The 26,097-nt window shown below is 43.9% G+C and overlaps 1 protein-coding gene across 1 annotated transcript in view; it reads left to right on the top strand.

Moving 5' to 3' along the window:
• Positions 1 to 26,097, top strand: part of LOC135527157 (neuronal PAS domain-containing protein 3-like) — a 435,357-nt gene that overhangs the window by 91,588 nt on the left and 317,672 nt on the right. Inside the window, exon 4 of the mRNA XM_064955797.1 lies at positions 14,005 to 14,087. Within this exon, the coding sequence (XP_064811869.1) occupies positions 14,005 to 14,087 (83 nt within the window). The remainder of the gene's footprint in view (positions 1 to 14,004; positions 14,088 to 26,097) is intronic.

Genomic DNA, 26,097 nt, shown 5'->3' with positions numbered 1-26,097 from the left:
TACCCTTGCTGATGGAAGGAGGTTTTCACTCAGAATCTCACGATACATGGCCCCATTCATTCTTTCCTATACACGGATCAGTCGTCCTGGTACCTTTGCAGAAGAACAGCCCCAAAGCATGATGTTTCCACCCCCATGCCCCACAGTAGGTATGGTGTTCTTTGGATGCAACTCAGCATTTTTAGTCCTCCAAACATGACGAGTTGAGTTTTTACCAAAAAGTTCTATTTTGGTTTCATCTGACCTTATGAAATTCTCCCAATCTTCTTCTGGATCATCCAAATGCTCTCTAGCAAACTTCAGACGGGCCTGGACATGTACTGGCTTAAGCAGGGGGACACGTCTGGCACTGCAGGATTTGAGTCTCTGGCGGCGTAGTGTGTTACTGATGGTAGGCTTTGTTACTTTGGTCCCAGCTCTCTGCAGGTCATTCACTAGGTCCCCCCGTGTGGTTCTGGGATTTTTGCTCACCGTTCTTGTGATCATTTTGACCCCACGGGGTGAGATCTTGCGTGGAGCCCCAGATCGAGGGAGATTATCAGTGGTCTTGTATGTCTTCCATTTCCTAATAATTGCTCCCACAGTTGATTTCTTCAAACCAAGCTGCTTACCTATTGCAGATTCAGTCTTCCCAGCCTGGTGCAGGTCTACAATTTTGTTTCTGGTGTCCTTTGACTGCTCTTTGGTCTTGGCCATAGTGGAGTTTGGAGTGTGACTGTTTGAGGTTGTGGACAGGTGTCTTTTATACTGAAGTTCAAACAGGTGCCATTAATACAGTTAATCAGTGGAGGACAGAGGAGCCTCTTAAAGAAGAAGTTACAGGTCTGAGAGAGCCAGAAATCTTGCTTGTTTGTAGGTGACCAAATACTTATTCTCCACCATAATTTGCAAATAAATTCATAAAAAATCCTACAATGTGATTTTCTGGATTTCTTTTCTAATTTTACCAGTCATAGTTGAAGTGTACCTATGATGAAAATTACAGGCCTCTCTCATCTTTTTAAGTGGGAGAACTTGCACAATTGGTGGCTGACTAAATACTTTTTTGCCCCACTGTAGATACACACACACACACACACACACACACACACACACACACACACCCACACACACACACACACACACACACACACACACACACACACACACACACACACACACACACACACACACACACACACACACACCGTCCCACCATCCCCACTCTCTTCCGCAACGACCCTCCCCACTGTGACATGACAGGTTGTTCAGCAGCATGAGGAGTTGATCTCACTTACTGTCTGTACGACTGTAGGCATTCCTTTGTAGCTAGGCCTACAGTTCCTCTCTCCCCCTCTCTCTCTACTCCACCCTCCCCCCTCTCTCTACTCCTCTCTCCCTCTCTCTCTCTCTCTCTCTCTACTCTACTCCACTCTACCCCTCTCTCTCTCTCTCTCTACTCTACTCTACTCCACTCTCCCCCTCTCTCTCTACTCCTCTCTCCCTCTCTCTCTCTCTCTCTCTCTCCCCCTCTCTCTCTACTCCTCTCCCTCTCTCTACACTCTACTCCACTCTCCCTCTCTCCCTCTCTCTCTCTCTACTCTACTCCACTCCCCCCCCTCTCTCTCTACTCCACTCTACTCCACTCCCCCCTCTCTCTCTCTCTCTCTCTCTTTCTCTCTCTCCTCTGTCCCTCACCAAACATGCACGCATGCATGTGCGCACACACACAAACATACACACACAAACACAAAAGCAGACAGACACTCACACTGGTATGTGTAATCATCTTTGCTGTCTTTTTACTTGAGTGTGTGCCAGCTGGTGTGTGTTAGAGTCAAGGACAAGAGTAGAGGACAAATAGGCTGGAGGGAGGGATGGAGGGCGTGCCGGCGGAAAGAGTTATTGAGTGTCGAGATGGCTGGGTGGATGCTGCTCTTAGCTCTGTTTACTGTGGGTCTATCTGGATGAGGGGACTAGGAGAGAGAGAGAGAGAGAGAGAGAGTGAAGGAATTTAGGCTCCTCTGCTTACTGCGCAGTGTGCTTCCCACATGGCACCCTATTGCCTATACAGTGCTCATGGGCCCTAGTCATGGGCCCTAGTCAAAAGTAGTACACTAATTACAATAGGGAATAGGGTACAATTTGGGAAGCAGGCACTGTCCCACCCCTTAGAAGAGCCCATAGAGCCATGGTGAATGTATACCATTTTTTCTAATAGATGCAGTTAGCCATAATGAATACATTTCCAAATGAGGTGAGATTTTCCCCCATTATCTTCCTTTGCCCATCCTAGCGTATTGATTGGTTGGAAGTGCCCCTTGAACTTGACCTCTCCCGTGTTGCTCAATGTCAATAATGCTGTCGTCCCCTCCTCTCCCTGTCAGCTAGCCGATCCTCTCCTCTCTGCTGAGGAAAATATCGATAGCTGTGTTTAGCATCTTTAAAACGCTCGAGATGGCTGAATATGTTAAGATATTTCCCCTGACCATTGGAGTCTCATTGACGGCACCAATTATTTATTGCGCAAATGTACTATTTGATTATGATATAGATTTAAGTATAATTAAAGGCAGAGGGACTTAAAACAGCTGGCTGAAGCTTGTTGTTTGTTTGGTATGTATTATCCACACAGAAAGTACAGTATGGCATACCTTGAAAGTACATTTTCTAAACAAATGCACATGAACCCAAAGGCTGGTTTGAGAAAGCTCCCCCTCCATGCCAAACACTTTTCATTGTTTAACATCAGTGTGTGTGTGCTGTGGCCTCATGTTTCAAATGCAGTGGAAGACAATACATTGTATTATTGCAGATTCTCTCCTCCTTTCTGTGCAGTTTTGATATGAATCACATCTGGGCAGTACTTGTCACCCAGAGCCCTCATAGGGCTCGCACATCTGGGCAGTACTTGTCACCCAGAGCCCTCATAGGGCTCGCACATCTGGGCAGTACTTGTCACCCAGAGCCCTCATAGGGCTCGCACATCTGGGCAGTACTTGTCACCCAGAGCCCTCATAGGGCTCGCACATCTGGGCAGTACTTGTCACCCAGAGCCCTCATAGGGCTCGCACATCTGGGCAGTACTTGTCACCCAGAGCCCTAATAGGGCTCGCACATCTGGGCAGTACTTGTCACCCAGAGCCCTCATAGGGCTCGCACATCTGGGCAGTACTTGTCACCCAGAGCCCTCATAGGGCTCGCACATCTGGGCAGTACTTGTCAGCCAGAGCCCTCATAGGGCTCGCACATCTGGGCAGTACTTGTCAGCCAGAGCCCTCATAGGGCTCGCACATCTGGGCAGTACTTGTCAGCCAGAGCCCTCATAGGGCTCGCACATCTGGGCAGTACTTGTCAGCCAGAGCCCTCATAGGGCTCGCACATCTGGGCAGTACTTGTCACCCAGAGCCCTCATAGGGCTCGCACATCTGGGCAGTACTTGTCACCCAGAGCCCTCATAGAGCTCACACATCTGGGCAGTACTTGTCACCCAGAGCCCTCATAGGGCTCGCTTATCTGTGGATCTGACAGTTGTTTCTGATGATGAGGAAGGGAATGGCACAAAGGTGAAATACCAAATCACTTGAGCAGTGGCCTAGAGACTTTCCATAGACAATTATTCCTCACTTAGCCGACACCCAAGGTGTAATCTGGGATCTGCACCAGAGAGGGACGGAGATGGAGATATCCACTCAGCCCAATCCAGGATCATTGTAAAGCTGATCTAATACTCACAGAAAACAGGAAGAGAAAGGCCAAGGAGGCTAGAAAAGGCCACAACAACGGTTGTACTGTCAGTCAGTCAGTTAGCTTCACTGTAGCTAAAATGTAGCTCATTCAAATGCAGGAAAAAAAGATTAAGAAGAGATGGACATATTGTAAAAAATAATTATATAAATATTATTTTGTGAAATCCAAATTATTTAAAAGGAAAAAACGAATTGAAACAAATGAAAAGTTTGATGATATAAATGAGAAAAAAAATGGGCCATTGATTATTAAACAGACTCATTATGGAAACTTAAAGCCATTGAAATATGTTAAAAGGAAACTAATTAAAACAAATGTTTCTCTATCTTCATTGGAATGACTTAATAAGTGGCCGGTCTGTCTGTGTGTAAATACTGCAGCATATGATCAGAAGATCTATCATACGCTGTGGTCAGTCAATTATTTAATGGACTTTCGGTTTCCACTATGAAAACAAAAAAGAAGAAACCCGCACACAGCTCTTGATAGTATCACTGTTCTTTAACGTGAGGTCGATACGTATAGCTTATTAAAGAACAGTGATGCTATCAAGAGCAGTGTGCGGGTTACTTCTTTTTTCTCATCTTATTCAACTGTTACCACCTGCATGTGCGAGTGCCTTTTGAATTTTGGTTTCCACTTTGAAAACATTGGGTGAGGATGTAGACTGAAGGACATGGAAGGAGAAATGGTTAAGTATTGTAAGGATTTGGTATTTTAATCAAATAAAACATGTAAAGAAACACTTTAAAAACCATACATTTCAGTATGCCAGTATTTATGTTTGAAACACCTGAAGCGTTAGAATTTAGAGGACTTGTTAATGCACTGTAAATGTTAGCCCTTTTTGACAGATTGAATATAGATAATAATGGTTGTATATTATTCTTAAGACATGTGATGCACACACTATATGACAGAGACATACAGTACTGTGAAAAAGTATTTGCCCCTTTCTGATTTTCTCTATTTTTGCATATTTTTCATAATGAATGTTATCAGATCTTCAACCAAATCCTAATATTGGACAGCGGAGTCAATCACCACCTTCCGGAGACACCTGAAACCCCACCTCTTCAAGGAATACCTAGGATAGGATAAGTAATCCTTCTCACCCCCCCCCCCCCCCCCCCCCTTAATGACTTAGATGCACTATTGTAAAGTGGCTGTTCCACTGGATGTCAGAAGGTGAATTCACCAATTTGTAAGTCGCTCTGGATAAGAGCGTCTGCTAAATGACTTAAATGTAAATGTGATATTGGGGAACCTGAGAACCTGAGTTTACAAATACAGTTGAAGTCGGAGGTTTACATACACTTAGGTTGGAGTCATTAAAACTAGTTTTTCAACCATTCCACAAATTTCTTGTTAACAAACTATAGTTTTGGCAAGTCGGGTAGGACATCTACTTTGTGCATGACACAAGTCATTCTTCCAACAATTGTTTACAGACAGATTATTTCACTTATAATTCACTGTATCACAATTCCAGTGGGTCAGAAGTTTACATACACTAAGTTGACTGTGCCTTTAAACAGCTTGGAAAATTCCAGAAAATGATGTCATGGCTTTAGAAGCTTCTGATAGGCTAATTGACATAATTTGAGTCCATTGGAGGTGTACCTGTGGATGTATTTCAAGGCCTACCTTTAAACTCAGTGCCTCTTTGCTTGACATCATGGAAAAATCAAAAGAAATCAGCCAAGACCTCAGAGACCTCCACAAGTCTGGTTCATCCTTGGAAGCAATTTCCAAATGCCAGAAGGTACCATGTTCATCTGTACAAACAGTAGTACACAAGTATAAACACCATGTGTCCATGCAGCCATCATACAGCTCAGGAAGGAGGCACGTTCTGTCTCTTTGAGATAAACGTACTTTGGTGCGAAAAGTGCAAATCAATCCCAGAACAACAGCAATGGACCTTGTGAAGATTCTGGAGGAAACAGATACAAAATTATCTATATCCAGAGTAAAACGAGTCCTATATCGACATAACCTGAAAGGCCACTCAGCAAGTAAGAAGCCGCTGCTCTAAAACCGCCATAAAAAGCCAGACTACAGTTTGCAACTGTACATGGGGACATGTCCTCTGGTCTGATAAAACACAAATAGAACTGTTTGGCCATAATGATGATCATTATGTTTGGAGGAAAAGGGGGGGGGGGGGCTTGCAAGCCAAAGAACACCACCCCAACCGTGAAGCACGGTGCACTTCACAAAATAGATGGCTTCATAAGGGAGGAAAATTATGTGGATATATTGAAGCCACATCTCAAGACATCAGTCAGGAATTTAAAGCTTGGTCGCAAATGGGTCTTCCAAATGGACAATGACCCCAAGCATACTTCCAAAGTTGTGGCAAAATGGCTTAGGGACAACAAAGCCATGGTGTTGGAGTGGCCATCACAAAGCCCTGACCTCAATCCTATAGAAAATTGTGGGCAGGACTGAAAAAGCATGTGGGAGCAAGGAGGCCTACAAACCTGACTCAGTTACACCAGCTCTGTCAGGAGGAATGGGCCAAAATTCACCCAACTTATTGTGGGAAGCTTGTGGAAGGCTACCCGAAACATTTAAACCAAGTGAAACAATTTAAAAACAATGCTACCAAATACTAATTGAGTGTATATAAACTTCTGACCCACTGGGAATGTGATGAAAGAAATAAAAGCTGAAATAAATCATTCTCTCTACTATTATTCTGACATTTCACATTCTTACAATAAAGTGGTGATCCTAACTGACCTAAGACAGGGAATCTTTACTAGGATTATGTCATGTTCTGACCTTAGTTCCTTTGTTTTGTCTTTGTTTTAGTATGATCAGGGTGTGATTTGGGGTGGGCACTTTATGTTCCTTTTTCAATGATTTTGGATTTCTGTGTTTGGCCTGGTGTGGTTCTCAATCAGAGGCAGCTGTCAATGGTTGTCCCTGATTGAGAACCATACTTAGGTAGCCTGTTTTCACCCTTGAGTTGTGGGGGATTATTTTCTGTTCTGTGTTCTGCTTCACCGGTCAGGACTGTTCGTTTTGTCGTTTTATTGTTTTTGTTCAGTATTCTCATTAAAACAATATGGACACTTACCACTCTGCGCATTGGTCCTCCTCTTCTTCCACCCACGACAACCGTTACAGATTAAATGTCAGGAATTGTGAAACTGAGTTTAAAATATATTGGGCTAAGGTGTATGTAAACTTCCGACTTCAACTGTCGCAATATATTTATTTAATTAGCAAAGTTATGCAATGCCAAATTCCCCCATGTGAAAAAGTAATTACCACCTTAAACTCAATAGCTGGTTGAGACATCTGTCCATAGAATATTCTTCCAAGAGTCTTGATGATCATCCAGGTGCTTTTTGGCAAACTTGGGTCCCATTATACCTGGCAAAAAAACAAATACTACATTCCCAGTAAGAACTTTATATCAATGGTCAAGCATAGTGGTGGTAGTGTGATGGTTTGAGGATGGTTTGCTGCCTCAGGACCTGAACGACTGTATCAGAGAATTCTACTGTAGAATGTCAGTCTATCTGTAAGCTGAAGGTGTAGTGCAGTTGGGTCATACAGCAAGACAATGATCCAAAACACATAATCAAGTCTACATGAAAATGGCTAAAAAGCAACACATTTGAAGTTTGGAATGGCCTAGTCAAGGTCCAGAACTAATTCCAATTGAGGTGTAGTTGCAGGACCTGAATCGTGCAGTACATGCTTGAAAATCCACAAACGTCGCTGAGTTAAATCAGTTCTGCATGCAAGAGTGAACCAAAATTCATTCACAGCGATGTGAGAGACTGGAAGCATCAACAACTACAGGAAGCATTTGGTTGGTTGGAGTCATTGCAGCTAAAGGTGGCACAACAGGTTATTGATTGCAATGACTTTTTCACACAGCAACATTGGGTGTTGCATAACTTTGTTTATAAATTAAATAAGTATGTAATTGTGGTGTTATTTGTTCACTCAGAGTTCCCTTTATCTAATATTAGGTTTTGGTTGAAGATCCGATAGGATTCAGTATCAAAAATATGCTAAAGTAGAGGGGACAAATACTTTTCACAGCACTGTAAGATCTCCCAAAAATGGTTTGTGTAAATATTTTAACAAAATGCTTAATCTTCCAGGGAAAATTAGTACAAAACATGCTGTTCTTATTCTAACATTCAGCACATTGAGGTGGAAGTGAATAAAGCAGGTGAATCGTGTGACTGGATCCATAGTTACTGCTGTTTCCAAGGTTGTTGGCAGTGATACGGGGGAGACAGTATAAGAATGGTTATTCTGAGGACACTGAGGTAATTCACTAGCCACAGCTAGTGGACCGAAGGAAATCTCCCTTTTGTTAGTCTAGACGTAACTATGGGATCATCCTGGTTGAATAAAACACACTGGTGGCCATGGCAAAGTATAGAGAGAGAGAGGGAGAGAGAGAGGGAGAGAGAGAGAGAGACTGAGAGAGAGACTGGGAGAGAGTCTGAGAGAGAGAGAGAGAGACTAAGCGAGAGAGAGATTGAGAGAGAGAGAGTGAGAGAGAGAGAGACTAAGTGAGAGAGTCTGAGAGAGAGAGCGAGATACTCACTAGAAGATCAGTTTTGGTCCCATTGTGTGTGTAGTTTGCATTTGACACACAGTGTCCACAGTTTCCACACCACAGAATGGATCCCCACAGTGAGGCCTTTGACAGCCTGATGAATTAGGCCTGACAAGAGCCAAAATGGCTGTCCTCTGTGCCAGCTGCCAGTTGAGCATTTACACTCTGTTAATTGAATTGGCAATTTGTGGAGCAGTACCTGCCCCAGAGTCTTTGGTGGAGCCGGAGATGCCATTTAGCCCTGCTCTAATGTAGAAAATAGGGAATAAGGAATGCTAAGCTTCCCAATAAATTACTGCAGATTTGAAATGACAGTCCGGGGCCCTGTTGCAATTTTCTATTAAATTATACATAAATTAACAATAGCACTAATATTGACTTATAAAACTGAAAGTTAAATTGACTTGTGATAATGGCGCCGGCGGGGATGGCTGAGGGCTCCTAACCAACTGTGCTCTCAATCGCACTCCACACTGCCCTTTCCCACCTGGACAAAAGTAACACCTACGTGAGAATGCTGTTCATTGACTACAGCTCAGCGTTCAACACCATAGTGCCTACCAAGTGCATCACTAACCTAAGGACCCTGGGACTAAACACCTCCCTCTGCAACTGGATCCTGGACTTCCTGACAGGTTGCCCCCAGGTGGTAAAGGTAGGCAACAACACATCTGCCACGCTGATCCTCAAAACTGGGGCCTCTCAGGGGTGTGTGCTTAGTACCCTCCTGTGCTCCCTGTTCACTCACGACTGTGTTATGACTTGCTGATGACACAACAGTCGTAGGCCTGATCACCAACAACGACAAGAAAGACTATAGGGAGGTCAGAGACCTGGCAGTGTGGTGCCAGGCTAGGAACCTCTCCCTCAATGTGAGCAAGACGAAGGAGCTGATGATGGACTCCAGACAAAGGAGGGCTGAACAGGCCTCCATTAACATCAACGGGGCTGTAGTGGAACGGGTCGAGAGTTTCAATTTCCTTGGTGTCCACATCACCTACGAACTATCATGGCCCAAACACACCAAGACAGTTGTGAAGAGGGCACGACAAAACCTTATCCCCCTCAGGAGACTGAACAGATTTGACATGCGTCCCCAGATCCCCAAAAGGTTCTACAGCTGCACCGAGTGCATTCTGACAGGTTGCATCATCGCCTGGTATGGCTACTGCTCGGCATCTGACCATAAGGCGCTACAGAGGGTAGTGTGGACGGCCAAGCTTCCTGACATCCAAGACCTATATACTAGGCTGTGTCAAAGACTCCAGTCACCTGTAGTCTTTGACACACATAACTGTTCCCTCTGCTACCGCACGGCAAGTGATACTGGAGCGCCAAGTCTAGGATCAAAAGGCTCCTTAACAGCTTCTTCCCCCAAGCCATAAGACTGCTGAACAATTAATCAAGTGGCCACCCGGACGCTTTACATTGACTCATTATTGTTATGTCATTTTCTTGTGTTACTTTTTGATTGTATTCATTTTTTTTACTTTAGTATATTTAGTAAATATTTTCTTAACTCTATTTCTTGAACTGCATTGTTGGTTAAGGGCTTGTAAGTAAGCCCGGTAAGGTCTACACCTGTTGTATTCAGCGCATGTGACAAATAACATTTGATTTGATTTGACTTTCAAATAGCACTGTGGTTCAGAAATTGCCACTGTACTGAGAATCAAATTGTAGTAAATAGCCATCTTGAAACCAAAGCTGTTTGTGACATGGTTAACAGCCGACATTAAACATTGAGAGTGGTGAATCGAAACAGATTTTTTCACATCATAAAGCTGCATTAGTTTAAATGAAGGAAGGTTTTCACCCTGATTTGCATGCACACACAGTTAGTTTAAATGAAGGAAGGTTTTCACCCTGATTTGCATGCACACACAGTTAGTTTGAATGAAGGAAGGTTTTCACCTTGATCTACATGCACACACAGTTAGTTTGAATGAAGGAAGGTTTTCACCCTAATCTACATGCACACACAGTTAGTTTGAATGAAGGAAGGTTTTCACCTTGATCTACATGCACACACAGTTAGTTTGAATGAAGGAAGGTTTTCACCCTGATCTACATGCACACACAGTTAGTTTGAATGAAGGAAGGTTTTCACCCTGATCTACATGCACACACAGTTAGTTTGAATTTGGATTCTGAGTTAATACTGTTTTTGCCATTCCGCGAGAGAGAACGTTTAATAACTTTCAGTAGCAATGTCAATTCTTGTTATATGTAGCTACTGGTAAGTCAGATTTACTTTGTTTTCTATTGCAACAAATGATAGAGCAGAGATTTGTCAAGCAAAGGTTAAACAATGCTATGCATTACTTATTGTCTCAGCATGATTTGAATACAGCTTTTCATAATGTTCTTCCTGTGGTGTGTGAATAGTGTATGAATATAGTGGTGATATACTTAATACTGATTAGTCAGCCCTTAAAAAGAAACAGCCCCCAATTTAAACATAAGTACATTGGCATAGGTGTCAAAGTTATGTCACACTACCCTTGGGTTAAATGCAGAAGACACATTTCAGTTGAATGTATTCAGTTGTACAACTGACTAGGTCTCCCCCTTTCCCTTTCCTTCAGGATTTTGGCAATGAAGCCCTTTGTCTGCTTCCCCAGAGTCAGATGAACTTGAGGATGCCATTTATATGTTTCTGCTTGCAGTTTGAAGGAAGATTCAAACTAGCGTTAAGCGCTATTGCTAACTAGAGTTGGTAACTGCTAGCATACTAGGAGATACCATAGATGTCAAGTCATTGTGCTAATGCTAGTTAGCATTGACTCACAAAATTCCTCTAATTTCCTGGATGCAGAAACATACACATGGCATCCAAGGGGTTGTCTTCCTCTGGGGAAGTAGATAAAGGGCATCAGTGACAAATTCCCCAAGTATCGCTTTAAATATTGAAACGTGGGAAAGTAATGTCAAAATTGACCTTGTTAAGCTGCATTTATGAACCGTAAAAATCAAATGGGCTAGTTTTAGCCGCTAACGTAATGGAATCACTGTCTCCAGCTGTTGTATACCTTTATTAATCAGTCTACTGTGTGGATTGAGCCAAATTTAGACTAGATTGCCACCACAATAATTGGCCTCCTGGACTGTGTGTATGTGTGTGCGTGCGTGCGTGCGTGCGTGCGTGCGTGTGTGTGTGTGTGTGTGTGTGTGTGTGTGTGTGTGTGTGTGTATGTGTGTGTGTGTGTGTATACAGTGTGTGCGAGACAGGGACAGTCAGACACAGTAGTCGGAAGTTGATTGGCCATCTGCACCCAAGGCGCTGCTCTGAATTGCTAATGTGTGTGTGTGTTATTAAGAACTGTGAAGGAGCTGTTGGCAGGAAGAGGGGCTTCAAGGTGGCCACAGTCCTCCCCCAATGGTTCCAGTTTAACATTTTTACATCTTTATTATAAAATATTAACCACATATACTTTCCAGTTTTCAAAAGATCCCCAAGAGCAATCTGTCACTTATATGCCAGGGCTCTTTTAGCTAGGGAGAGTAATGATGAGGACCATTGTAGAGGTTAAATAATGATTTCCTCCACTCTGTCGGCCAGGATATAAAGATGATAATTGAAGTTGGTCAAGTGTACTTTGATCTGTGATATTTCTGCTCTGTTCTACATGAACTGCCTGTATGAACCAACGGATGGTCAGGTGTGTGAGTGCTGGGAAGTGGATCTATGCTGGGTCATAGTGTGTGTGTGTGTGTGTGTGTGTGTGTGTGTGTGTGTGTGTGTGTGTGTGTGTGTGTGTGTGTGTGTGTGTGTGTGTGTGTGTGTGTGTGTGTGTGTGTGTGTGTGTGTGTGTGTGTGTGTGTGTGTGTGTGTGTGCGTGCGTGCGTGCGTGCGTGTGTGTGTGTGTGAGGCCACAGTCTAGGGCTCCTAGAGGTGGACTGGGTTCTAGCTCCCCCTGCTGTGTCTGTCTGTACGTCTGTCTGTCCGGGTTCTGGAACTGTTTGGTCAGAGTTGTTCTGCCTGCCAATGCTTCATGTCTTGTTTGTATCCTCCCCTACCATGCCAGAGTACAGTCTGTGTGCGTGCCGGTGTGTGTGTATGCCTGTATGATTATTTGTGTGTGTGTGTGTATTTGTGTGTGTATGTATCCAGTACATATTGTTTGGCATTGGCCCCACTCCTCAGGGAGGGGAAAGGGATAAATGCTTACAGCATAACTGGAGGGGGAGAAGTGTGATTACCATGTCTGGCCTAGAACACGGAATGCAGTGAAGGACAGAGGCCCCTCATTGTGCAATCTGTACCCCCCTCACATCCACCCGGGACCTGGCCTCTGACTCTAACCTGCTCCCCTAGCTTCTTCCCCGAGGAGGCCTGTTTGCTCCTGCTCTTTGAGGGTCTTTAATGGCCTTTCAATGTTTATATTACATCATTAATTGCCCTTAATTCGGCAACATTACCCCAACGCCTGGCTAAGCTCTGAAAATGATGTACAGAGCACTTTGTTATAAAATTCCCCATAATGAGCTCTGGTGGGACAGGGTCTGTTAAGTTTGAATGTACCGCAGGCTATTTGTTAACAGTAACGGGTAGCACGGTGCATCTCCCTACTTTTTAAGCTCGGCGTCTTGACAAAATGCCCTAAGGGCACAGTCTTCTGGTTCGTCTGCTCTGAGGCTGAATCAATGGAATGATGGAATCCCTCATTTTGAAATAAGACTTTGTACCAGTCAGCGAATCATTGAATATGCAAGCTGGTTGCATTTGATAATAGCCTTGTACTGTTTGAGTTGAGCCCTTTGGTTAGCTTTGCTACAGTACTTATTACTATAGAGTTATCATAGTGAACGCTTGACGTCGATGATGTCAGCTGTTTTATCATTACAGCTGTTTAGCTGTTTGCTATTGGTTCTTACCCGAGCAACATTTTTCACAATGTATTTGTGTATTTGCGTGTGTACTTCACTGTATATTAATACTATGTCTGTTGCTTGCCTCTCCAGCTACTTTTATGTATTACACAGTGGTATATGTGCATACAAACCCAGTCAGTCTTACCTCCGCCCACCCAGTGTGTGTGTGTGTGTGTGTGTGTGTGTGTGTGTGTGTGTGTGTGTGTGTGTGTGTGTGTGTGTGTGTGTGTGTGTGTGTGTGTGTGTGTGTGTGTGTGTGTGTGTGTGTGTTAGGGCTCCACAATATGTGCTGAAATGTTGTGTTATTTGCAATTTATGATGCGATTGCGATATAGATCAAAACACTTGGGTGAACTGTGTTAATCATAGACATAGAATGATTTGTATTAAGTTGAAAGCAGCATTATTGTTGTTTGGAAGAATTGATTGACTGCATTTGAACAGCATGTAAACTTATAGGGAATCCAACAGCAAGGACGAGGAACTGTGCAGCTTGAGTGACAGGGGGCGGGGCTTGTTGTGTGTGGGAAGCTGCCGCAAGAGGATACATTTTTTTATCAAACTATAAAAACGGACGTTTCATGTGGTTTAGATGCGTTTCAAAATATTGGATGCGATATGGATCTCTTCCGATATGGATATTGCACATGTTAGTATTATGATTTTGATGTGAATTTGATTAATTGTGCAGCCCTGGTGTGTGTGTCTGTGCATGCTTGATAGTGTGTGTGTGTGTCTCATGCCTGCCCAGTCTGTCTGTCTCACTGTGGCTCTGTCTTTTCTGTTCTATTGTGTGTGTGCAGCTATAGGAGATCAGCGAAGGAGGACTCCCAGTGCGGTAGCCTCAGAGATCTTCGAGCCACACCTCGGGAGCCACATATTGCAGGTAGGATGAGATGAGAACACACCTGTCCTGTCCCACATGCACCATCACCCCATCTAACAGACCTGGTATTAACTCTATAGCACAGTTACTAGGGTTACAATATTCTGGTGATTTCCTGTGGTTTGAGGATTCCCAGATGTTCTGCTTATTCCCTCCTGATATCTGGAAAGCCAGGGACTTTAGAAAACCCTAACAGCATAGTAACTCAACTCCCCAGACTATTCACACGGTTTATTACTGACTTCTGTTGATATCTTTCTTTACTTCATGGACCAACAAAATGATTCAAAGGACCTGACACTAAGGAAAAGCTTTTATCCAAAGCGACATACAGTACAGTGAGTGAAAACAGTCCATTTATATGTGTATGTGATCCCTCTGGGAATTGAACCAACAACCTTGGCATTGCTGGTGCCATGCTCTTACAAAACCAACTGAGACACACAGGATAAAGTTTTGAACTTTTAGCATTTCTTGAACATACAATCTTTTATAGCATACAGAAATGTTTCATCCATAAAAGCGTTGCATTTGGGAAATCCATGCTTAATATTTATGATATACCTAATACTCAGTAATGACATATTCACATTTTAGTTTCTTATGTAATCTAGTCTGTACCTTATTTGATGTATTTTTATTGCAGTAAAGTTGAATTATTAAATGGAATGAGGAAACTAGGATCATGGTTAACCGTGTTAGTCCTGAGGGTATTTATCATTTATCTTTTTATTGCTGCTTTTTAGTGCTGCTTATCTCTGTACATACAGTTGAAGTCGGAAGTTTACATACACTTAGGTTGGAGTCATTCAAACTCGTTTTTCAACCACTCCACAAATGTCTTGTTAACAAACTATAGTGTTGGCAAGTCGGTTAGGACATCTACTTTGTGCATGACACAAGTCATTCTTCCAACAATTGTTTACAGACAGATTATTTCACTTATAATTCACTGTATCACAATTCCAGTGGGTCAGAAGTTTACATACACTAAGTTGACTGTGCCTTTAAACAGCTTGGAAAATTCCAGAAAATGATGTCATGGCTTTAGAAGATTCTGATAGGCTAATTGACATCGTTTGAGTCAATTGGAGGTGTAACTGTGGATGCATTCCAAGTCCAACCTTCAAACTCAGTGCCTCTTTGCTTGACATCATGGGAAAATCTAAAGAAATCAGCCAAGAACTCAGAGAAAAAATTGTAGACGTCCACAAGTCTGGTTTATCCTTGGGAGCAATTTTCAAATGCCCGAAGGTACCACGTTCATCTGTACAAACAATAGTGTGCAAGTATAAACACCATGGGACCACACAGTCGTCATACCGCTCAGGAAGGAGATGCGTCTCCTAGAGATGAACGTACTTTGGTGAAAAAATTGCAAATCAATCCCAGAACAAAGGACCCTGTGAAGATGCTGGAGGAATCAGGTACAAAATTAACTATCCACAGTAAAACGAGTCCTATATCGACATAACCTGAAAGCCTGCTCAGCAAGGAAGAAGCCTCTGCTCCAAAACTTCCATAAAAAAGCCAGACTATGGTTTGCAACTGCACATGGGGACTAAGGTCGTACTTTTTGGAGAAATGTCCTCTGGTCTGATGAAACAAAAATAGAACTGTTTGGCCATAATGACCATTGTTATGTTTGGAGGAAAAAGGGGGAGGCTTGCAAACCGAAGAACACCATCCCAACCGTGAAGCACAGGGGTGGCAGCATCATGTTGTGGGGGTGCTTTGCTGCAGGAGAGACTGGTGCACTTCCCAAAATAGATGGCATCATGAGGAGGAAAAGTATGTGGATATATTGAAGCCACATCTCAAGACATCTTTCAGGAGGTTAAAGCTTGGTCGCAAATGGTTCTTCCAGATGGACAATGACCCCAAGCATACTTCCAAAGTTGTGGCAAATTGGCTAAAGGATGAAATGTCAGGAATTGTGAAAACTGAGTTTAAATGTTTTTGTCTAAGGTGTATGTAAATGTCTGACTTCAACTGTAAGCCCAAAGGTTTGCTTTGAATCAGTAAAGCAAGAAACATAATTTGATACTACATCTGATATAAAAAAGTGTAAGCTGGTAACCATGCTGACTGTCAGGAGTTGTAGATCATCTATCTATCTTAGTTTTTCTCGTAATCTACATTTTAACCTGGATTGCTACAGTATCCATATCATGTTATTCAATGCATTTTATTCAAATAGGCACACAGAAATTGCAGTAGCTCATTATATTGCTTATGTTTATTGATAAAATATATATAAAAATGTCCTTCAGGTCACATGTCTTATCCAGTGTGCTGCTCCCTCCCAGCCTCATATTGTGAATAGTGGGTTCTCATGCAGGAAGTGAACACAAATACAAAGAGGTTGCAGCAGAGACGCTGTCACCTGACGTCCCCTGAGAACACAGTGACAGCCATATGCAGCAGGTCTGTTCCCTATTAAACACGGACTGAATTGAAAGTGACATCTTCCTGCATTTACTTAAGATCCCCAGGTTTAGTGAGTTAGAAAGAAAGAGGAGGGAGGAAGATGTTTCCGGTATGGTAAATAAATGCAGCGAACAACCTTGATTTCAATATTGATTTAAATGACAGAAACGGCATCTGATGTCTGTGATACTGTATTTGTAGGATGTTGATATTTGTAATCTGGCTATGCATTTTTTTATTGCATCTGAGGGTATGAATAAAGTTGTATTGAATTGAATTGAAACTCGCAACGGTCACCCACTGACTAGCCTTCATTTGAAAACGTCACTGAACTGGGTTGTCCATGTTACTGTGACGCAGCGTCACGGCAGCAGCCCCCACTCATGATAAGCGAACACTTTCCCTGCGACAGGTTAAGTGTCTGACAAGAAAGCGGAAATATATAATTAACATCAATAGCAGGCTGGAAGTCTGTCGGGGCGTGGCCTTTTCAAGGAAGGACTTGTTCCTAGCAAATTGTCCCCATTAATCTTCTGCTTAATTGATTGTGAAAAGTTTTAGGATGACATTTAGAAAAGCATGCACGGATGGTGATTGATTTGGAGAAAATGAACTAATAATGAATGCAAGGCAGTCATTACTTGTTGAGCACAGCGACTAATTTTAGACAGATTAGACTGGGTTTGATAGTGCTAATAAAGAGGATGGTTTGATGAGCTCCTCTCTGCCCTACACTACCTGCCTGTCTTGCCACTCAGGGCCTAACCAGTCCTCATTACTCTGAGCGAGTATGGCTCTGCCTAATCAAAACCAGACTCAATAAGAAGCACTAGCAGGACCTTTGATCTTTTCTCCCTTACAATTCTACATAACTCAAAATATTGCAATGACAACAGTCGAAACTGTTCAAACACTTATACAGTAGAATGTGTAATCAGGCCTCCCGAGTGGCGCAGCGATCACTACTTGAGGCGTCACTACAGACCCGGGTTCGACCAGGAGATCCATAAGGTGGGGCACAATTGGACCAGCCTCGTCCAGGTTATGGAATGGTTTGGCCTGCCGGGATTTCCTTGTCCCAGCATGCTCTAGTGACTCCTTGTGGAGGGCTGGGCGCCTGCAAGCTGACTATGGTCACCAGCTGGACAGTGTTTCTTCTGACACATTGGTGCGGCTGGCTTCTGGGTTAAACGATCAGTGTATCAAGAATCAGTGTGGCTTGGGAGGGTCCTGTTTCGGAGGACGCATGACTCTCAACCTTCGCCTCTCCTGAGTCCGTAGGGGAGTTGCAGCGATTGGACAAGACTGTAACTACCAATTGGATATCACAAAAAATGTACATTAAAGAATGTGTAACCACTTTATTTAAGAAATTTGTGAAATGTTAAGACTTTTTTACAGCCCTGTTTCAGCATGTATTTACTTACACCGTCTATGTAGTAACAGAAAAGTACATGACAATAACAGTTATTACAATGATAAATCAAATATATTCAGCTATGACCCATTTGTCTGGTTGAGAAGGACACCTGTGCCCTACATGTCTATTACCAGGAGGCATGCCTGTCAGAGCAGTAGGAACAGTGACAGCCCTAGCACCACTGCGCTGGGTTGGGTTGCTGTTTCATCTGACAGAGTGAGTGTAAATGTCCCCCGGCACTGTGCCTGCCTCCTGTCTGGACCTAGTCATGTGACACAGGATTAATACTGCCCTGTGTGTGTGAGAATGGGGCCGGGTTAAGAGCTCTGGGGAGCTCAGGCAGTTCCCTCTCATTGTATCCTGGTCCCCAGCTCGCCGCTCCCATGGCCGCTTTGTGATGCACGCGTCTTTGACTGAACCAGTTGACCTGGGAACGGGGCTGCATTCAAACAACGCTTCTGTGGCCTTTTTCTTTTCACGCCAAAATACATTGAATACGTTTACCACGAGTTTTGTCAACCCAGATAATCAATGAACTGATTTAATATGCGGAGTTCAGCAGAGGTTGGCAGCTGCCCCTGTCTTCCTGGTGGAAGTAAGCCTTTTGTTTTTTTCACCCCTGTGTCACATCACTCACATTCAGATGTTACAGAGGACATTGGGTGCAATTGCTGCCGTGGATTATTTTTTTAACTATATTTTTTCACTCTGGTAACAAATGGAAACTATTCACAGTAGCTACAGTAGCTCCATAGTCATGCTGTCAAAACAGATAGACAGACCCACAGGGACTAATCGGGAGGGTAGAGCTTAAGCTTGTTGATGGAAGGTGTGTGTAGCTATAGAAGGCTGGGTTAGGGTGCATGTTTTTACCTGTAACCTAGAGGGAGCCCTGTGTGTTAAGGTACATGTTTTTACCTGTAACCTAGAGGGAGCCCTGTGTGTTAAGGTGCATGTTTTTACCTGTAACCTAGAGGGAGCCCTGTGTGTTAAGCTGCATGTTTTTACCTGTAACCTAGAGGGAGCCCTGTGTGTTAAGGTGCATGTTTTTACCTGTAACCTAGAGGGAGCCCTGGGTGTTAAGGTGCATGTTTTTACCTGTAACCTAGAGGGAGCCCTGTGTGTTAAGGTGCATGTTTTTACCTGTAACCTAGAGAGAGCGTGTGTGTTAAGGTACATGTTTTTACCTGTAACCGAGAGGGAGCCCTGTGTGTTAAGGTGCATGTTTTTACCTGTAACCTAGAGGAAGCCCTGTGTGTTAAGGTACATGTTTTTACCTGTAACCTAGAGGGAGCCCTGTGTGTTAAGGTGCATGTTTTTACCTGTAACCTAGAGGGAGCCCTGTGTGTTAAGGTACATGTTTTTACCTGTAACCTAGAGGGAGCCCTGTGTGTTAAGGTGCATGTTTTTACCTGTAACCTAGAGGGAGCCCTGTGTGTTAAGCTGCATGTTTTTACCTGTAACCTAGAGGGAGCCCTGTGTGTTAAGGTACATGTTTTTACCTGTAACCTAGAGGGAGCCCTGGGTGTTAAGGTCATTAACCGCAATGGGTTGATCGACTTGGGTGGTCGGTGTAAGAAATCTCTCGCCACACTAAATAATAGCATTTATATCACTGACCTGTAATATTTTTGCATTAGATATATTATTTAAATATGGGTTACTTTGATAAAGCATGATAAAAGGACCAGCTGCCATTGAAGGACAAATGTCTGGTGTGGGACAGAGTCAGGCGGTAGAGGGTGGGTGGATGCTTCTCTCTCTCTCTCTCTCTCTCTCTCTCTCTCTCTCTCTCTCTCTTCCTCTCTCTCTCTCTCTCTCCCTCTCTCCCTCTTTCCCTCTCTCTCCCTCTCTCTCCCTCTCTCTCTCTCTCTCTCTCTCTCTCCCTCTCTCTCTCCTCTCTCTCTCTCTCTCTCTCTCTTCCTCTCTCTCTCCCTCTCTCCCTCTTTCCCTCTCTCTCCCTCTCTCTCTCTCTCTCTCTCCCTCTCTCCCTCTCTCTCTTCCTCTCTCCCTCTTTCCCTCTCTCTCTCCCTCTCTCTCTCCCTCTCTCCCCCTCTTTCTCTCTCTCTCTCTCTCTCTCCCTCTCTCCCTCTCTCTCTCCCTCTTTCCCTCTCTCTCCCTCTTTCTCTCTCTCTCTCTCTCTCTCTCTCTCTCTCTCTCTCTCTCTCTCTCTCTCTCTCCCTCCCTCTCTCTATCTCTCTCTCTCCCTCTCTCTCTCTCTCTCTTTCTCTACTCCCTCTCTCTCTCTCTCTCCCTCTCTCTCTCTCTCTTTCTCTCTCCCTCTCTCCCTCTTTCTCTCTCTCTCTCTCTCTTTCTCTCTCTCTCTCTCTCTCTCTCTCTCTCTCTCTCTCTCTCTCTCAATTCAATTACATTCAAGGGACTTTATTGGCTTGGGAAACATATGTTAACATTGCCAATGCAAGTGAAGTAGATAAGTAGATAATAAACAAAAGTAAAATTAACAATAAAAAGGAACAGTAAACATTACACTCACAGAAGTTCTAAAGAATAAAGACATTTCAAATGTCATATCACATCCCTCCTGGGATGAAATAGATCTGTCTCTCTTGTTGTCTGCTCTGTTGTCTGTTCCAGGCTTCCAAATAGTGTGTGACGGAATGTGAAGAATTGACTCTCTTTTGAAGCAGTGATCATCATTGATTGTGGGTAGTAGCACTCTCACTTCTTTAAAGGACATGAGGGCATACATGCAGAAACGTAATGCTTTGTGTACTCTATATGCAAAATGGCTCTTTGTTGGGAGTTATTAAAAGAAGCAGTGTTTGATGTATTTTTAAATGATAGAGAATCAACAGCATGTGAGGCAGAGCGGAGTGACAGCCAGACTAATTACAGAAAGGCTATTGTGAAGAGTAGAAAGACTCCCAGCTTCTGTCAGCACCTGTGGAGCGCAAGGGGGACAGGACACCCAACACACCTTCATATGCCACACATCTTAAAGGTCCCACACACACATATTTCATCTTGGCTTCTCTTCTGCGGTTGTATTTTCTCTCGCTCTTTGTTTGTTTAGCTTTGTAGCATTTGTTGTTTTCAGCGAGTCAGACTTGTGTGATAATGGCGCTCTTTTTCAAAAAGCCCTTGGTTCTCAAACCCCTTCAATCTCCACACCAGCGGAAGCAGAGAAGGACGTCTACTTTAGAAATGACAGCTGTTTACATTTGCATAACATCAAGGAGGAGCCGGGGCTGTGTGTTTGAGGCCCGTCTGTGGGCAGCTGTCACAAGTTGTAATCGCAGGTTGATTTGTGGTCGGTAAAAAAATTGGCATCATGGCTCTATGCCTCTGTGGTTGTTGAGCAGTTGGTGACAACAGTTCTGGTTTGCAGGCCTACTTAGAGGAGAATGGAGACATTTTTCTCCTCCTCCCACAGACAGATCCAGGATCTCCACTCCCCTCCTCCCCTCCACTATTCTCTCCTCCTCCTCCCAGTGCCACAGACAGATCCAGGATCTCCACTCCCCTCCTCCACTCCACTATTCTCTCCTCCTCCTCCCAGTGCCACAGACAGATCCAGGATCTCCACTCTTCTCCCCTCCCCTCCTCCCCTCCACTATTCTCTCCTCCTCCTCCCAGTGCCACAGACAGATCCAGGATCTCCACTCTTCTCCCCTCCTCCCCTCCACTATTCTCTCCTCCTCCCAGTGCCACAGACAGATCCAGGATCTCCACTCTTCTCCCCTCCTCCCCTCCACTATTCTCTCCTCCTCCCAGTGCCACAGACAGATCCAGGATCTCCACTCCCCTCCCCTCCTCCCCTCCACTATTCTCTCCTCCTCCCAGTGCCACAGACAGATCCAGGATCTCCACTCTTCTCCCCTCCTCCCCTCCACTATTCTCTCCTCCGCCTCCCAGTGCGACCCATTGTTCCTCTTGATGGGAAGGGATAAAGCCAGAGGTATACTGCTTATCTATGGTGGGAGCAGTCCTAGAGGTAGCACCATTCATTCTATCCCCAGCACTACCAATGTTAACTAAGACTGCAGTATAGACCTATACTGCTTATCTATGGTGGGAGCAGTCCTAGAGGTAGCACCATTCATTCTATCCCCATCACTACCAATGTTAACTAAGACTGCAGTACAGACCTATACTGCTTATCTATGGTGGGAGCAGTCCTAGAGGTAGGACCATTCATTCTATCCCCAGCACTACCAATGTTAACTAAGACTGCAGTACAGACCTATACTGCTTATCTATGGTGGGAGCAGTCCTAGAGGTAGCACCATTCATTCTATCCCCAGCACTACCAATGTTAACTAAGACTGCAGTATAGACCTATACTGCTTATCTATGGTGGGAGCAGTCCTAGAGGTAGGACCATTCATTCTATCCCCAGCACTACCAATGTTAACTAAGACTGCAGTATAGACCTATACTGCTTATCTATGGTGGGAGCAGTCCTAGAGGTAGGACCATTCATTCTATCCCCAGCACTACCAATGTTAACTAAGACTGCAGTATAGACCTATACTGCTTATCTATGGTGGGAGCAGTCCTAGAGGTAGGACCATTCATTCTATCCCCAGCACTACCAATGTTAACTAAGACTGCAGTATAGACCTATACTGCTTATCTATGGTGGGAGCAGTCCTAGAGGTAGCACCATTCATTCTATCCCCAGCACTACCAATGTTAACTAAGACTGCAGTACAGACCTATACTGCTTATCTATGGTGGGAGCAGTCCTAGAGGTAGCACCATTCATTCTATCCCCAGCACTACCAATGTTAACTAAGACTGCAGTATAGACCTATACTGCTTATCTATGGTGGGAGCAGTCCTAGAGGTAGCACCATTCATTCTATCCCCAGCACTACCAATGTTAACTAAGACTGCAGTACAGACCTATACTGCTTATCTATGGTGGGAGCAGTCCTAGAGGTAGCACCATTCATTCTATCCCCAGCACTACCAATGTTAACTAAGACTGCAGTACAGACCTATACTGCTTATCTATGGTGGGAGCAGTCCTAGAGGTAGCACCATTCATTCTATCCCCAGCACTACCAATGTTAACTAAGACTGCAGTATAGACCTATACTGCTTATCTATGGTGGGAGCAGTCCTAGAGGTAGCACCATTCATTCTATCCCCAGCACTACCAATGTTAACTAAGACTGCAGTATAGACCTATACTGCTTATCTATGGTGGGAGCAGTCCTAGAGGTAGCACCATTCATTCTATCCCCAGCACTACCAATGTTAACTAAGACTGCAGTACAGACCTATACTGCTTATCTATGGTGGGAGCAGTCCTAGAGGTAGCACCATTCATTCTATCCCCAGCACTACCAATGTTAACTAAGACTGCAGTATAGACCTATACTGCTTATCTATGGTGGGAGCAGTCCTAGAGGTAGCACCATTCATTCTATCCCCAGCACTACCAATGTTAACTAAGACTGCAGTATAGACCTATACTGCTTATCTATGGTGGGAGCAGTCCTAGAGGTAGCACCATTCATTCTATCCCCAGCACTACCAATGTTAACTAAGACTGCAGTATAGACCTATACTGCTTATCTATGGTGGGAGCAGTCCTAGAGGTAGGACCATTCATTCTATCCCCAGCACTACCAATGTTAACTAAGACTGCAGTATAGACCTATACTGCTTATCTATGGTGGGAGCAGTCCTAGAGGTAGGACCATTCATTCTATCCCCAGCACTACCAATGTTAACTAAGACTGCAGTATAGACCTATACTGCTTATCTATGGTGGGAGCAGTCCTAGAGGTAGCACCATTCATTCTATCCCCAGCACTACCAATGTTAACTAAGACTGCAGTATAGACCTATACTGCTTATCTATGGTGGGAGCAGTCCTAGAGGTAGCACCATTCATTCTATCCCCAGCACTACCAATGTTAACTAAGACTGCAGTACAGACCTATACTGCTTATCTATGGTGGGAGCAGTCCTAGAGGTAGCACCATTCATTCTATCCCCAGCACTACCAATGTTAACTAAGACTGCAGTATAGACCTATACTGCTTATCTATGGTGGGAGCAGTCCTAGAGGTAGCACCATTCATTCTATCCCCAGCACTACCAATGTTAACTAAGACTGCAGTACAGACCTATACTGCTTATCTATGGTGGGAGCAGTCCTAGAGGTAGCACCATTCATTCTATCCCCAGCACTACCAATGTTAACTAAGACTGCAGTATAGACCTATACTGCTTATCTATGGTGGGAGCAGTCCTAGAGGTAGGACCATTCATTCTATCCCCAGCACTACCAATGTTAACTAAGACTGCAGTACAGACCTATACTGCTTATCTATGGTGGGAGCAGTCCTAGAGGTAGCACCATTCATTCTATCCCCAGCACTACCAATGTTAACTAAGACTGCAGTATAGACCTATACTGCTTATCTATGGTGGGAGCAGTCCTAGAGGTAGCACCATTCATTCTATCCCCAGCACTACCAATGTTAACTAAGACTGCAGTATAGACCTATACTGCTTATCTATGGTGGGAGCAGTCCTAGAGGTAGCACCATTCATTCTATCCCCAGCACTACCAATGTTAACTAAGACTGCAGTATAGACCTATACTGCTTATCTATGGTGGGAGCAGTCCTAGAGGTAGGACCATTCATTCTATCCCCAGCACTACCAATGTTAACTAAGACTGCAGTATAGACCTATACTGCTTATCTATGGTGGGAGCAGTCCTAGAGGTAGCACCATTCATTCTATCCCCAGCACTACCAATGTTAACTAAGACTGCAGTATAGACCTATACTGCTTATCTATGGTGGGAGCAGTCCTAGAGGTAGCACCATTCATTCTATCCCCAGCACTACCAATGTTAACTAAGACTGCAGTATAGACCTATACTGCTTATCTATGGTGGGAGCAGTCCTAGAGGTAGCACCATTCATTCTATCCCCAGCACTACCAATGTTAACTAAGACTGCAGTACAGACCTATACTGCTTATCTATGGTGGGAGCAGTCCTAGAGGTAGGACCATTCATTCTATCCCCAGCACTACCAATGTTAACTAAGACTGCAGTACAGACCTATACTGCTTATCTATGGTGGGAGCAGTCCTAGAGGTAGCACCATTCATTCTATCCCCATCACTACCAATGTTAACTAAGACTGCAGTATAGACCTATACTGCTTATCTATGGTGGGAGCAGTCCTAGAGGTAGCACCATTCATTCTATCCCCAGCACTACCAATGTTAACTAAGACTGCAGTATAGACCTATACTGCTTATCTATGGTGGGAGCAGTCCTAGAGGTAGGACCATTCATTCTATCCCCAGCACTACCAATGTTAACTAAGACTGCAGTATAGACCTATACTGCTTATCTATGGTGGGAGCAGTCCTAGAGGTAGCACCATTCATTCTATCCCCAGCACTACCAATGTTAACTAAGACTGCAGTATAGACCTATACTGCTTATCTATGGTGGGAGCAGTCCTAGAGGTAGGACCATTCATTCTATCCCCAGCACTACCAATGTTAACTAAGACTGCAGTACAGACCTATACTGCTTATCTATGGTGGGAGCAGTCCTAGAGGTAGCACCATTCATTCTATCCCCAGCACTACCAATGTTAACTAAGACTGCAGTATAGACCTATACTGCTTATCTATGGTGGGAGCAGTCCTAGAGGTAGCACCATTCATTCTATCCCCAGCACTACCAATGTTAACTAAGACTGCAGTATAGACCTATACTGCTTATCTATGGTGGGAGCAGTCCTAGAGGTAGCACCATTCATTCTATCCCCAGCACTACCAATGTTAACTAAGACTGCAGTATAGACCTATACTGCTTATCTATGGTGGGAGCAGTCCTAGAGGTAGCACCATTCATTCTATCCCCAGCACTACCAATGTTAACTAAGACTGCAGTACAGACCGTCTCTACTTGCTACTTTGTCATATAAAGACTCTGTTGTTGTCTATTTGTAGGCCACCAGGGTCTGAGCCATAGGCATTCATTTAGGCATTCATTTAGGCATTCATTTAGGCATTCATTTAGGCATTCATTTAGGCATTCATTTCACTTTAATTGCAGGTGGCCATGGCACAGCTGTGTAACAATGCTTTAGTCATGATCAGTTTACGATAAAAGTACATTATTTTGTGATTTTTGTCAAATTGCCATGT

Source organism: Oncorhynchus masou, chromosome 32, assembly GCF_036934945.1.
Source record: "Oncorhynchus masou masou isolate Uvic2021 chromosome 32, UVic_Omas_1.1, whole genome shotgun sequence".
In the NCBI taxonomy this organism is placed as follows: Eukaryota; Metazoa; Chordata; class Actinopteri; order Salmoniformes; family Salmonidae; genus Oncorhynchus; species Oncorhynchus masou.
Note: the sequence above shows the minus strand (reverse complement) of the source record. Positions and strands in the feature narration are given on the sequence as shown.